This window comes from Pantherophis guttatus, chromosome 13, assembly GCF_059756535.1.
Source record: "Pantherophis guttatus breed Tessera chromosome 13, ASM5975653v1, whole genome shotgun sequence".
Lineage (NCBI taxonomy): Eukaryota > Metazoa > Chordata > Lepidosauria > Squamata > Colubridae > Pantherophis > Pantherophis guttatus.
Window position 1 is genome coordinate 9,282,958 of NC_142075.1, and position 16,332 is coordinate 9,299,289.

At 38.2% G+C, this 16,332-nt stretch overlaps 1 protein-coding gene across 2 annotated transcripts in view; it reads left to right on the plus strand.

Annotated features, from left to right (window-relative positions):
• The first annotated feature begins 864 nt into the window (after positions 1-864).
• Positions 865-16,332, plus strand: part of CILP (cartilage intermediate layer protein) — a 32,893-nt gene continuing 17,425 nt past the window's right edge. Inside the window, exons 1-3 of one of the 2 annotated variants that reach the window (XM_087877938.1) lie at positions 865-1,031; positions 3,306-3,489; positions 8,662-8,745. In XM_087877938.1, coding sequence (XP_087734064.1) covers positions 969-1,031; positions 3,306-3,489; positions 8,662-8,745 — 331 coding nt within the window. In that variant the 5' untranslated portion in view covers positions 865-968. The remainder of the gene's footprint in view (positions 1,032-3,305; positions 3,490-8,661; positions 8,746-16,332) is intronic. The other variant, XM_087877939.1, reaches the window with a different exon arrangement.

Below are 16,332 nucleotides of genomic sequence, written 5' to 3' on the forward strand. Positions count from 1 at the left end.
GTTAACATACATTTGTTACATTATAATTGACACTTTCTAATTACTAAATTCATTCATTATTTTCTAGTTCATAAGATTATCTTAGCTAAACAACCTTCCTCAGTTCTGTGATTGCTGATGCGTAGATTCATGGCTGCTTTGGATAATAAGTAACTTTTGTTTCATATGGATGTCCTTGCATTCTTGACAACTAGGCCCCTCAGAAGATATATTACCAAGAACGGAATTTAGCTGACTTAGTGTAATTTCTAAACAGCACATTTCTTTCTTATAATAATGTGAATAAAGAGGGTCCTTCAGTGTTCATATAGCTGACCCTGTACTATTCCTGCATCATTCACATTAACACGATCTTAATAGCCTGACTGTGCTAGACTTCCTCACTCTTCTTACACCCCAGGGGAGCAGGAAGTTGTCTGTCTGAGCCACTTCCAGTGCTCAGTGCTAGAAGGAAGTGGGGTTTGTGGAGAGGAGGAGGAGGAGATGACAGTGGGGTCCTTGATGCTCTCTGAGCTTGGTGATTTTCTTACGGACGTTTCATTACCCAGACAAGGTAACATTATCAGTGCTAGTCGCCAAGCACTAATGATGTTAGCTATTTCGAATAATGAAACATCTGCAAGAAAAGAACCAAGCTCAGAGAGCTCCAAGGACCCCTCACTTCCAAGCAATTCCTCCAAACATATTTTTCTTTTTCCAGAACTTGACATCCATTGAATATTTTATAATCTTTCCAACTTGGTGGGCGGCATTCTTCCTAAGGGTGGGCTTCCCAGCGTGGGAACCGACGGGGGGGCAGTTTGTTTTCATTGTGCAAAAAAAAAAAAAAAAAAATCCCTGACTCCACATTTCTCTCCCTTACAAGCTCTGGTTTCCTAGCGGTCGGACTGGGTTTTCCATCTGTGTGGCTCAGTGCCAGCCCCTGAACTCCATGCAGAGCTATAAAAGGGACCCTCCGCCGTTAGGAAATGCTGAAAGCGGATGCCTTGAACAGGACTTCAGAAAAGACTTTAAAAAAAAAAAACACCCTGGTAAGCTTAAACACTTTCTAACCCTTAGAATTCCCAGATTTCGACCGAAAGAAACAGCACAATTTGCAACCGTGAAGGCTAAGATTTCTGGTGTTACTTGGTGTATAGAGGATGGTGTAATCGTGTAACGGGTTTTTTTTATGTTGCAAACAAAAGCAGAGTATAACCTTATTTTGTTAACCGAGTGTTTATTAAGGAAGGTGTTTGGGGAGGCGCAGACGTATTTCTACATGTAATGCTGAACAAAATATATGACTTTTTGTGTAGTGCTTTATCCGCCTGGGCAGACCGGTTAGGATTTGCAGGGATTATTTTAGATGGGAAGACAGTTTGAAGGCATCTCGGAGCAGCTGAAATTGTTTTTTTTAACTATATCTTAAATGGGAAATGTATGAGATTGCTAACCAGGATTGGGGGGGGGGGGAAATGTTTCTAGTTTGTTCCTGTCCTGAAGGTAGCTTAATTTTATTCTTCCCATTAAGGTGCAATTCATATTTTTCGCAGTACACATCATAGTTAAAAATATGGTTAAATCTGATCTGCAGTTCTGTAAAGACATATCTGGGAATAAATGCCTCCAAAATCCCTGATCCTTATTTCTGAGGAGGAGTACACTGTTAAGGTGCAAAAAAAACAATAGAAAGATTAGCCAAAGAGAAACAAATGGTACATTGAGGAGAAATTCCTTACTAGTATCTATCTCTTCCCACTTATGACTATAACTATGTTGCTTGTATCTTTCAATTATATTGTTTTATTTGTTTCTTAGTACAATTTGATAGCTTATTAGTAACCTTGACTATCACTAAGTGTTGTATCTTTTTATTCTTGATGAATGTATTTTATTCTCCTTATGTACACTGAGAGCATATACACCAAAGACAAATTCCTTGTGTGTCCAATCACATTTGGCCAATCAAGAATTCTATTCTATTCTATTTTATTCTATATGTTTAATTTGGTACTTTGAAGTTCATCTGTGCCTTTTTGACTTGATTCTACAATTCTAGATATATTCCAGTCTGGATAGAATAGAATAGAATAGAATAGAATAGAATAGAATAGAATAGAATAGAATAGAATAGAATAGAATAGAATAGAATAGAATAGAATAGAATAGAATAGAACAGAACAGAACAGAACAGAACAGAACAGAATAGAATAGAATAGAATTCTTTATTGGTCAAGTGTGATTGGACACACAAGGAATTTGTCTTTGGTGCATATGCTCTTAGTGTACATAATACATGTACAAGATACATTCATCAAGAATCATAAGATACAACACTTAATAATAGTCATAGGGTACAAATAAGCAATCAAATCCTATTAGAAAACAATCAATATAAATTGTAAGGATACCAGCAACAAACTTACAGTCATGCAATCATAAGTTGGAGGAGATGGGTGATGAGAACGATGAGATTAATAATAATGCAGACTTAGTAACTAGTTTGACAGTGTTGAGGGAATTATTTGTTTAGCAGAGTGATGGCGTTTGGGGAAAAACTGTCTTTGTGTCTAGTTGTTCTGGTGTGCAGTGCTCTATAGCGTCATTTTGAGGGTAGGAATTGAAACAATTTATGTCCAAGATGCGAGAGGTCTGTAAATAATAGAAATGTAAATAAGCAGTTAATGCCAAGAGGATATGGGGAAAACATTCCCCCTTGTTCCCATAAGTTAAAGCAGGGTTGGACAACTACTTTTCTAATATTAGAGTTGGTACCATCTTCAACTGAGATGCTCAGGGAGACGTTTCTCTGGTCATGACAACATTGTTCAATTTGCTTGCTCCCAAGACAGTGGTCAAAGGAAGGTGGGGACAAAATCCATCTGTCATGCCTGGAAGCCATATTACCTGTATGCCTTGAGGATCCAGGCCTGCCACAATCATATCGTGGGAAGTTGGGAGAGAATGAAGTAGAGATAGCCATAACAAACTTCTCTAAGAGAAGTTCAAGGCCATGGTGTCCGGCAGCTGTGCAAAGAAGAAATTGGAGGATGTCTTCTGCTCGGGAAAGAACTAATTGGAGCTGTGGTGGACATGTGGGAGATGTGGGCAAGGTCTTGAACTTTCTTGTAGGTGAGGAAAACCCGGAAGCTTTCAGATTCAGGTTTTCCTAGATGTGCCAATATGACATCCCTTATAAAAGTTACCTTTGAGGAACTTCAAGACTCGGAGTTTGATTTCGTTGGGGGTGTTACATGGAATCCTGACACTGTCCAGATCGAGTCCATATTGATGTAAAATGTGTCTTGTTTTCTTCTTCCCAGGTTGTTCTTCCATTTGTGGAAATCCAAGGAGATTTTAAAACCAGAGTGCGTGATGATCCAAATGCAAATTTGACCCGCTTGGAAATTAGCATCGGAGAATCCTGTTCTGGAGTTCAAAGGATGATTGAATTACAGAGACAGCTTCTGCCTGCCTTCCTTTTCCTTGCAGTTGCCTGCATTTCTGGTGAGCGTGGCTGATCTTCCTCAGGGTTGCTACACACTTCATCTTGTGTCACAGAGCCAACCCAACCTAGAACTAAGGAGGAATTTTCCTGACAGTTAGAACAATTAAGCCGTGGAACGACTTGCCTCCAGAAGTTGTGGATGCTCCAACACTGGAGGTTTTGAAGAAGAGATAGGACGACCATTTGAGTGAAATGGTATAGGGCAATGTTGGCGAACCTTTTTGGCACCGCCTGCCAAAATGGGAAAGCGCGTGTGCGTGTGCTGGAAACCATAAGAGAGCTGCCCCGTTTCGCACACGTGTGCCAGGGAGATGATCTTCTGGTTTCCGTTTCACGCATGGAGTTCATGCGTGCATACGCACCAGAAACCGGAGGACCAGGTGGCTGGTGGGCATGCACATGCCGGAAATCAGAAGACCAGCCACCTGGCGTGCGCATGTGCACCGGGCAGCTACTCTGCCTATTTCTGGTGGTCCCTCATGTGTGAATACCAGCTGGTCGGCACCCGGAAACTGGAAGAGCACCAGGCGATGGCTTGCGTGCCCAGAGAGATGGCTCTGCATGGCACTTCCGGCACGTGTACCATAGGTTCGCCATCATGGGTATAGGGTTTCCTGCCTGAACAGGGGGTTGGACTAGAAGACCTCTAAGGTCGCTTCCAACTCTGTTATTCTGTTATCTGAGCCATGTTTAAGAAGAAATCCATTTCAACTCACACTGAAGCACAAATATGCCAAGAGAAATGATTGGTTTCCTACAATATGTTCAACCCAACTGTGCTGAGTCTCTCTAGGGTTACGTGCAAACCCAACGTATGATTTTTTCAGATAAACTTTTAAATCCACATTCCTGAGTGGTTACTGCATTGATTTTTCATGGTTTGGTAACATTGAGAATATAACTTTTTGTTTCCAAACAGTACATTTAATTTATTTTCTGATTCACAACAAACCACAAATAAGCCAGAAATGCTGGGTTCATGCGATATATTGTCACCAAAAGAGAAGCCAATATGTTTCTATATATTTTAGTATAGATTATGGTACAATGAATGAAATGAATAGATAAAGGCCCAAAAAAGAAAGGAAGGGGGGGGGGAAATCTGTAAATTATTAATATTGTATTAGTATAAAATTAGCCCAATCCTTCAATGTCTTCTTTAATCAAAATCATCTGGAAGCATATTTTCCCATCTTTTCATTTTTATGTTATTAAGACCACCCATAAGGAAAGTTAACCAAGTTTAATATTTGGAGTTCATGTCACATTTTTATTAATTTAGTTAAACATGTTGTTTGAATATAATCTATAGTATGTCTCTTTAGTTAAAAAGGACTTTTGTCTTTTATTTTGGTCGTTGAACTTTTACCATACAAATAGTACAATTTAATGCACAGTCTTTCATATTAGAATGTGAAAAATAGGGAAGACGAATTGCCTTTTTAAAGTAAATTTACATCTGTTTGATTTTAGAAGTTTTTATTAGAATACACAATTTTGTAAAATGTTTCCAGGCTTTGCTCCCGAATTTCCCTTTGTAAAGCAAAGTTATAAACATAAACAATTTTTTGTTTAGTCTTATATGAACCTGTTTCAAATTTGCTCCTTTTTTTCCCAAGTCCTTTGTTTTTTCCAAGAAAATATGGCCATCACAGCCTTTCCGCTTTGACTAGGTTCGGTTGATTATTATTTTAATTAATTACTAGTCATGATTACATCATTATTAAAATTATTGGCTGACACCTATCTTCTCAAACATTTGCAGGGTTTAGGAAAAGAGAGCTTAAAACTGACCTGTGAGTTTCGTTCTTTGTGACTGGGTTACAATGTCTACGCCAAACAAGTCTTAGACGCCAGATGCATGACATTTTTCTGTAAAGATTAATCCAAGTGTTTTGTACACTTTTATAGCTGCAGGATTTGCAACTGGATCTGTTCCTGCCCAGTGCTTCCCTACTATCCAAAATCTAACTCTCATCTGAGCTACTGGAGCAAAACCCTCCTATCTATTTGGAGAAAATGAGATAAACAGACTGAACTGTAAAGTTTTTGGTCAATAATAAAATGCCTTTTTCTAGCGTCAATGATGGGAAAAATAGTTTTCAACTGAGTTCTTTCCAGAAAAAATACAGAATGCCAAACCCCTTCCCTTGGGCTACCAAGAAAGCTGTATGAATATATCTGAATATCTGTGGAGATTTTCAGTCATCCAGGTCATGGTTGTCCCCAAGGTGCTTTTTCAAGAGGCCACTGGATTTTCTTTGTTTTTCCTTGAAGACGTTTCGCTTCTCATCCAAGAAGAGGCTTCAGTTCTCAAGAGAAGCGAAACATCTTCAAAGAAAAACCAGAAAGTCCAGTTGCCTCTTGAAAAAGCACCTTTGGGACAGTATATCTGAATATTATCACTATATGGATAAATGCATGGCTAGGTTTTTGTTTTGTTTTTGTTTTAATTTGATTTATATGCCGCCCTTCTCCGGAGACTCAGGGCGGCTTACAATGTGCTCAGCAATAGCCTTCATCCTTTTGTATATTTATACAAAGTCAGCTTATTGCCCCCACAAACTGGGTCCTCATTTCACCTACCTTAGAAAGGATGGAAGGCTGAGTCAACCTTGAGCCTTGGCGAGATTCGAACCTGCAGTAATTGCAGGCAGCTGGTCTTAATAACCAGCTTAATAACAGGGTGCCTTAGACCACTGTACTACCAAGGCTCTAATACCAAGGCTCTAAGGTTAAAATATATGCAGGATATGAATAGAATATTATTTATTTATTTATTTATTTATTTATTTATTTCTTTATTTATTTCTTTATTTATTTATTTATTTATTTATTTCTTTATTTATTTATTTATTTATTTATTTATTTATTTATTTATTTATTGTTCAAATTTATATACTGCCCTTCTCCCGAAGGACTCAGGGTGGTGAACAGCCGAAGATAAAAATACATAGAATACAAAATTTAAAAATAGTTTAAAACAAATTAAATAGTATTGGCCCACGACAATTAAAACACCCCCAATTTAAAATCAAATTAAGAACTAAATTACTCAATTAAAAGAGTTAGGCCAGCCCGGCTTGTTGGAATAGAAAAGTCTTGAGGGCGCGGCGGAAGGTGCGTAGATCTGGAATCCTCCTTATCTCCAGGGGCAATTCGTTCCATAGGGCAGGTGCCCCCACAGAGAAGGCTCTCCCCCTGGGGGCTGCCAGCCGACACTGTTTGACCGACGACACCCCGAGGAGCCCCTCTCTGTGGGAGCGTACTGGCCGGTGGGAGGCTCTTGGTGGCAGAAGGCAGTCTCGAAGATAGAATAGAATAGAACAGAACAGAACAGAACAGAACAGAACAGAACAGAACAGAACAGAATAGAATAGAATTCTTTATTGGCCAAGTGTAATTGGACACACAAGGAATTTGTCTTTGGTGTGTATGCTCTCAGTGTACATAAAGAAAAAATAAAATATATTCATCAAGAATCATAAGATACAACACTTAGTGTAGGATACTAATAAGCAATCAAATCATACTAGGAAACAATAAAACAATATAAGTTGTAAAGATACAAGCAACATGGATATAGCCATAAGTGGGAAGAGACAGGTACTAGTAAGGATGAGAAGAAGAATAGTAATACAGTCTTAGTAATTAATTTGACAGTGTTGTGGGAATTAGTTGTTTAGCAGAGTGATGGCATTTGGGGAAAAAACTGTCCTTGTGTCTAGTTGTTCTGGTGTGCAGTGCTCTATAGCATCATTTTGAGGGTAGAAGTTGAAACAGTTTATGTCCAGGATGTGAGGGGTCTGTAGATATTTTCACAGCCCTCTTTTTGACTCGTGGAGTATTTGTTGTTGTTGTTAGTTGCGAAGTCGTGCAGTATACAGGTCCTCAATTTTAAATCATTACAAGAAGCAATAGATAGAAACTAATCAAGGAGAGATTCAACCTAGAAATGAGGAGGAACTTTCTGACAGTGAGAACAATCAACCAATGGAACAGAAGTTGCCTTCAGAAGTTGTGGGTGCTCCAACACTGGAGGTTTTAAAAAAGAGATTGGACAACCATTTATCTGAAATGGTATAGAGCAATGATGGCTAACCTTTTTGCCACAAAACTTGGGTAGGTGTGGCTGGTGTCATGTGACTGGGTGGGAGTGAGTGACATCGAGTTGGCCACACCCACCCAGGCTTTGTGGCTCCCGATGTTTTCTTTTCTGTGGGAAACAGGTCCAAATGGCTCTTTGATTGTTTAAGGGTGCAGACCCCTGGCATAGAACATAGAATGAGAGAGTTGGAAGGGGCCTCAGAGATCTTCCAGTCCAGCCCCCTGCTCAAGGCAAGAGAGCTTATACCATCCGGTCGAATGGTTGACCGGCGTTTCAAATCCAGGGGCCATTCTTGGAGAAAACAAGCAGGTTTAGGTTTAGGGTGACCCGAGGGTGACCCTACCCTTTAGGTTTTATGTTATTAATTTCTATTTTATAATATTTTTTCATAAAATCTTCCCTTGCTGCTGTACAGTTGCTGAGACTGCTATTAGCTGTGGTACAAAGCAACTCTCCCTGACATTACATGGCCTGGTGTGGCTACAGATAGTCCTTGACATAATAGAATGGAATGGAATGGAATGGAATGGAATAGAATAGAATAGAATAGAATAGAATAGAATAGAATAGAATAGAATAGAATAGAATAGAATAGAATAGAATAGAATAGAATATTTGGAAGGGACCTTGGAGGTCTTCTAGTCCAACCCCTTGCTTAGGTAGGAAAGCCTACACCACTTCAGACAAATGGTTATCCAATCTCTTCTTTAAAACTTCCAGTGTTTTAAGGTTAGTTTGTTTATTTAAGCAATTTATATCCCAACATCTCATTTTCACAATTCAGAATATATTCGAGTGAGCTAAAAAACAAAAACAAAAGAAACACAGAAAGCCAAAATAAAACCAGAATTAAAACAACTCTAAAAACAACAACATTGATTAAACAATATTCAGTGTGCCAAAATGGACAGCAAGTGACATATCTCATTCAGCCTACTCGTTGGGCTCACCCTAATTTCTTGGCCTCAGCATTTGGGGGGGGGGAGCCAGAATTTAAAAACAGCCTATTCTTTTTTTTTTACAGCATTTTTTTTTGTTTGTTTCTGTTTATCCCCTCCCTAAGGTGAACGGATTTTAAAACAATCAGTGAGCTGGATCTCCAATGGACGAAAGCCCTACAGTCTTTTGACCAAACACAATTCAGACAGTAAGTCATTTTCCACTCCGTGCAGTTCTGTTTTAAGAAAGAATTAAGATGCCATATGCTTGTTATTAGGTTTTAAACAACAAATTAAAGTGGGTTAATTTATGAAAGATCCTGTCAGTCTGTCTCTGTGCCCTTCGATAATGGAAAACAGATTTGTCAGATGTAAATGCCTTATTCTCTAATGTGTAAATAATGTATATATGGAACATCAGAGGTTAACTTATTCTTTGGACTTTAATGTATTCATAACTTACCACTCCCATTCCTAGCTCCACCCCTTGTATATATAAGGAGCCACCCTCACCATTCTCGCTGCTTCTACCTTGAATATTCAGTGAATATAGAATGCCTATCATAATTAAAAAGAAATATATTTAAAGCTCTAACTCCTATTATCTTTATTGAGTCTGATCCTGAAAATATTGCAACAAGCTGGTAGCAGAGGATGGTTAATTGACTCAATAAGTAATTAAAAATGTCCAAGAAAGATAGGCCCAACACCAGGGCCTACAGCAAAGAAATAGAAACTGATCAAGAGATGACCAACGAATCCACCAATGCGATTTCGAGAGAATCCGAAGAATACACCACTGAAGAAGAAGAACTAATGAGTGAAAATAATGACCAGAAAGAAATCGAAATAGAAAATAACGAACTCAGGTCAGAGATATTAAAGATACTAAAAAGCCAAAAGAATGATGAAAATCTCATCGCGGACCTCCAGGAGATGCTGAAGAACAGCGGAGCAGCGAGAGAGAAAAACGTCATTAAAGAAAAACCCAAAGATCAAAAAACCGTAAGTGAGATGACTACTGAGAAAATAGTTGTTAAAAAGAAAAGATGTGATCCCGCGCGAAATTTTGAATAGCAGCCATCTTGGTTTCAACGAACTTCAAAAGAGAATGGAGCAGAGCCAATCAAAACGCTCAGTTCAAAATTTCTGGCGCGAAAAACACTATCAGACGAAGAAAGTGAGAAAGAAGTCTCAAACTCTTCAGATGATTCAAAATCAGAAAGTGAAGACGATTTAACAAAATCTCAAGTAAAATCAGCAATGAAAACGCTTTTTGCTGCTTTTGGGCCAAGACTGAAAATTACCAAGACATCTACGAAGAAGCAAGAAATCAAACCGGCGACTCAAGACCTGCACGCTCCCATCCTGACTTCGAAAGCGACGACGCCCGAGCCCAGAGAGCCATGCCGATTTCGCCCTACACCACAGACAAGATCGAATGCCAACGCACACAAAAAGAAGAAAAGAACCGTCGCCACCACCAGAACCCCAAAAACCGAGCCAGAGACCGACTCATCTGAGGAGGAGCGGATCGAGAGAGCTGAAAGGGAGAGAACCTTCCACGACGCCACCAAAGAAGAAATGAGCAACGCGCATGTGCGAAACTACGTAGACGACCCAGAAGGACTTGAACTGGTCAGAGAACCGCGCAGACTCATTGCAAGCATCCCAATGCCGTTCTGTAATTTCCTGCACTTGAGAGATCACGGACTGCCCCAGGTTGTAAGTAATGGACAGAATAATGTAGGTAACTTACCCAGTGACTTCCCAAAACTTAGAATTGATGGCATTAATTTACAAGAGTGGTATCAACAGCTTCAGGTTATTTTCATGAAAGAAAATTTACTATTCTTTATAACTAGCCCTCCAAGAAGACCTTGGACCTTAAAAATAGATTGTTTACATCATAGAGCATTTTTCATAATAATATCTAGCGTGTCTCCTGCAATGTATCATAGCATCAAACCAAACCTAACAGTATCAGAAATAATTCAATGCATGTTTAATCTATTTCACAGCGATAGCGTAGCTACAACCACAAGAATGTCTAAGGATTTCTTTTCCTCTAGAGTAAAACCAGGGGTTTCTATAAGTGAGCATTTGATAAATCTAAACAAAATAAGAGCTGAGCTACAATTGAGGGGGGAAGTGATTTCAGATCAAACAATGAAAAGTGTTATTATCAATTCACTTGATCCATCATGGGATAGCTTTATGTCACACTTAGATACCATTAATTTGGGATATTTATCCATAGAAAGCCTATCTAACAAATTGATAGCAGAAGACAATTCAAGAAAAAATCGATCCAGTAACCAAACAGACCACAAACCTTTTAGGAAAGTAGTCTTTCAAGATAAACATAATGAGGCCTTTAGATGCTACAATTGTGGATCCAGGGAACATAGTAGAAGAGACTGCCCCAAAGTCTCAAGAGAGAGACATAGGCCAGAATATAAGAGCAAATATAATTACAGACAATCTTCCACAGATAGACACAAATATAGAAGTCCACCAAATTACAAAGAAGGTAGAGGGGGTAGAGAAAATTCAAAGGAGAGGAAATCTGGGTCACTGAATGGGCTAAATAAACAAGACAGCACCAGAACACAGCAGGATGAGAATAACAATTGGCTTATTGATTCTGGTGCAACAAATCACACCACCAACAACAAAAGTATATTATCTTCATTTATAGAAGATAAATTTGTGATAAAGGTAGCTAATCAAGAAAAGGTTCAAGTACTAGGCAAAGGAAATGTGACCTTGCCTGGTCTAGGGAAAATAGAGGGGGTATTATTAATCCCAGAAATACCTCACAACATACTAAGTGCCATAAAATTAAGCAGAGAATCTGATATCAATATAGTTTTCTCAAAGGGGAAAGCAACTATAGAAAAGAACAAAACAAATGTAGGTACTGTAATGATAAAAGGAGGTCTACCCTATCTGATAACTAAAGAAAGATGTTTACATAACATTGATTCAAATATGGAAGATTGTATTGAAGCAGATGATGAAAATGTCAGTAACAGTGACAATGATGAGTGTAGAATAACTCATGATCACAAAAATACATACAAGGAAAAGAAACCAAAAATAGGTAAACCAATTCATGATGAGTGTGCTCACATCTTACACAGGAAGTTAGGACATGCAAGCTTTCCTGTAGTACAAAAAATGACTGAACACGCAGAAGGTGTCAAAATAAAAAATTGTGAAAATTATTTGGAATGCTCAGTATGTAAATCCACCAAACTAAAAACCAGTCCCAGACCAAAAAAATCTAACAGATCAACTAACAATATTTTTGATTTGGTACATATGGACTTAGTTGGTCCATTAAGTCCCTCAATTACCTATAGAAAACGTTACTTCCTAACAATAGTGGATGACTACAGCCGATATGGTTTTGTTTACACATTAAAGCACAAGGATGAAACATTTCAGAAATTTAAGGAATTCTACAAACGTATAGAAACACAACATAATATCAGAATAAAGCAAATTATGACTGATAGGGGATGTGAGTTCATGTCTAAAGAATTCTCCCAATGGTTAAAGGATAGAGGAATGTTACATTTCACGTCCAATCCTTTTTCTGCATTTCAAAATGGAGTTGCAGAGAGGAAAAATTCCACACTACAAACCATGATTAGGTGCACATTAGAGGATGCTGGTTTAGGCAAACAATTTTGGTCAGAGGCATTACATTATTCAAATTACACTCAAAATAGAACCTGGTCCAGTATTGTGAATAAGACACCATATGAGGTGATGTACAATAGAAAACCCAAATTATCACACATGCACATATTTGGAGTCACTGCAGACGTACACATACCTAAACAATTGAGGAGAAAGGGAGAAAACGTATCCAGGAGATTAAGATTCATGGGATACGAAACTGGAACCAAAGGGTACAGATTCATTGATAGTAATAACAAATTTATAGTATCCAGAACAGCTGTGTTCCATGAACAGGCCAATTGGTCAAAATTGCACCTTAATGAAATATTTCCTAATAAATGTAAAGATACGATATCTTGCGAGGAAGGAACAACAGAAAATCAAAATATTAACAAAAGTAAGAACAAAACCAAAACTTGGACTAATAGTCAGCATAAAATAAAGACAGACACATTAACAAAAAAGGAAGCTAGATATTTGCATGATAACCATAGCAAGCCTGAAAGAACTATTAGAAACAATAGAAACCAAATACCAAATAAATACAAAGATTACATAATGCATATGAATGGAGAACAAATAACACCTAATACATATGAAGAAGTATTGAAACTTCCACATGAAGAAAGAGAAAAATGGGAACTAGCTATGGAAAAAGAGATGGAAAGTTTACAAGGATTGAATGTATTCACACCTGCGATCGCACCTAAGGATAAAACAATTATAGGTACCAGGTGGATTTATAAAATTAAGAACTTAGAAGGAGGCAATACCTTATACAAGGCTAGACTAGTTGCACAAGGCTATGCACAAAAATATCCAGAAGACTATACTGATACATATTCACCCACAGTGAGAACAGAGAGTGTCAAAACAGCCCTTGTAGTAGCATCTGCACTCAATCTGGACGTATTCCAATATGACATACAGACCGCATACTTACATGCAAAATTAGATAAGGAAATATATGTAAGAGCACCACACAGTCAATACACTAATAAGAACGAAATTTGGTTATTAAATAAGAGTCTGTACGGATTAAAGCAATCCGGCAAAAGATGGTACGATTGCTTGGTAAAAGTACTTAAGACCATGGATTTCAACGCCACCACTGCCGATAACTGTTTCTTTGTAAAAAAGAGTAATGATCATATTGAATTTGTATTAATTTACGTGGACGATATTTTATACATTGGAAAGCATAAAGAGAGCAGGGAAATCTTTGTAAATAAGTTAAATGAACACTTCTCACTGAAATCCCTGGGTAAAGTGAATAAATACCTTGGTGTGCAAATTAACAAAACTAAAAGGGGATTCAAACTTACACAGAAAGATAAAATCATCGAACTCCTAAACAAATGTAACTTAAATAATGCCAAAACCTGTGACACCCCTATGCAAACTGATTTTCTTAGAAACACTGATGAATCTTCCCCTGAGTTTAAAGACAACACATTTTACAGATCAGTTATAGGTTCACTCCTCTATATATCTAATTGGACTAGGCCAGATATTGCATTACCTCTCAATCTATTGTCAAGATATGTTAGTAAACCAACCTTGTATCATTGGGAAGCTGTCAAAAGAATTCTAAGATATCTGAAGGGTACATTAGATTTTTGTTTAATGTTGGAACCCAATAATGACAGAGAACCAAAAATTACTTGTTATGCTGATGCAGATTGGGCTGGTGATACATCATGCAGAAAGAGTACTTCTGGTTATGTTTTTCTATTGAATGATTGTCCAGTTTACTGGTATTCTGGTAAGCAAGAACTAGTAGCCACTTCTACCACAGAAGCGGAATATGTTTGTTTGTCCAAGGCTGCAAATAACCTTGTATGGTTCAATGATCTGATCACTGATGTTTGGAAGAAACCCACTTTACCATTTATTATGCATGAAGACAATAAAGCGGCCATTGAAATATCCAGATCCGATGCAATTGGACAAAGGTCCAGGCATATTGATATAAAGTTTAAGCATGTGAGACAACTGTCCCAAGACGGATTCATTAAAGCAATACATTGCGATACTTCTGAACAATTAGCTGACATATTAACAAAACCCTTACCTTCTAAACAACACAAATATTTAACTTCTAAATTATATATATTATATTGTCCTGAATCAGAATGTAATTGGTGTTGTGTAACGAACCGGCATTTAGAGGGGGATTTGTCAGATGTAAATGCCTTATTCTCTAATGTGTAAATAATGTATATATGGAACATCAGAGGTTAACTTATTCTTTGGACTTTAATGTATTCATAACTTACCACTCCCATTCCTAGCTCCACCCCTTGTATATATAAGGAGCCACCCTCACCATTCTCGCTGCTTCTACCTTGAATATTCAGTGAATATAGAATGCCTATCATAATTAAAAAGAAATATATTTAAAGCTCTAACTCCTATTATCTTTATTGAGTCTGATCCTGAAAATATTGCAACAAGATTAATCCTTGCTAAAGCTTAATTCGTTCTGGCTAACACCCCTAGAAACAGATCGTCTCTTTTTGTTAAAAGCTAAAGCCAAGTCTACAGTAGTTGTCAACAGTTTATAAGTCAGAGATTTCCTGACATCGTAAATCACAACAGGGAATCTCAGTTTTACCAAGTAGTTTACTCTGAAGATTAATGTTAGGTTAATTGCCGCAAACACAAAGTGTTTAAAATAACAGATATTTTTAAAAGCTATGTGTAGCCTTAATCCCCATTCTGAGTGAAATATGCAGGCTATCCTTAAACACAAAATGCTATGGACAAAAGAGAGCTTCTCCTAACTCCATCAGTGGTGGGTTTCAAATTTTTTTTACTACCAGTTCTGTGGGTTGTTGGGCATGTTGGGCATGGCAGGGGAAGGATACTGTAAAATCTCCATTCCGTCCCCACTCCAGGGGGAAGGATACTGTAAAATCTCCATTCCCTCCCCACTCCAGGGGAAGGTTACTGCAAAATCCCCATTTCCTCCCGATCATCTGAGCCTCGGGAGGCAGAGAAGAGATGGGGGCGGGGCCAGTCAGAATTTTTACTACCGGTTCTCCGAACTGCTCAAAATTTCCGCTACCGGTTCTCCAGAACTGGTCAGAACTTGCTGAAACCCACCTCTGAACTCCATTCATGTTGGAGAATGGAAGGATTTCACCCTTCGAATGGTGTGGGAGTATGAATGGATTTCCAGAAAATTTGCAAACCCTTCCATTCTCCACCATCCATTCAGAGCTGAAGAATCTTCTTGGATGAGAGGCGAAACGTCTTCAAAAGAAAAAATAAGAAAGTCCAGTTGCCTCCTGAAAAAAGCATCTTTGGGACAACCATGACCTGGATGACTGAGCTATACAATTTGGGATGGACATTCTTGGAATGGTGTGGGAACATGAACATATTTCTAGAAAAATTGCATATTACAGGAACCAGGAGCACCATTCAGGTGATCCTGAGGACACAGATAAACTTCCAAGTGCTTCAACGACCCTCTAAAAGGATGCAAATCTCCAGCTGTCTGCAAGGAATATAAATCCTTCCATTCCCCACCATCCTGTCAGAGCTGAAGAAGCTTCTTGGATGATAAGTGAAACGTCTTCAAAGGGAAAAAAACCCAAGAAAGTCCTGTTGCCTCCTGAAAAAGCACCTTTCTATCTTAAGCAGTCTCCATTTTATTCCCGGCTTGGAACTGAACCTGGATAATTTAAAAGAAAAAATTTATAAGATGATGTATTGCTGGCCTTCTCTGTGGGGGCACCTACCCTCTGGAATCAATTGCCTCCAGAGATAAGGAGAATCCAAGACCTCGGTGCCTTCTGCCGTGCCCTTAAAACCTTCCTTTTCCAGCAAGCCAGGCTGGCCTAATTTTTTTAAGTGTTTTTAAGTGTTTTGTTTATTGTTTTTAATTAATGGGGCCAAATTTATATATGTATATTTTAACTGTATTTTAATATTTGTATTTGATGTTTTTACTTGGCTGTTCACCGCCCTGAGTCCTCAGGGAGAAGGGCGGTATACAAATTCAGAATAAAATAAAAATAAAATAAAAATAAATTTAATGCCAGATAAGCTATCAAAGATGTATGAAGGCATGTCAAATGAATGTTGGAAGTGTA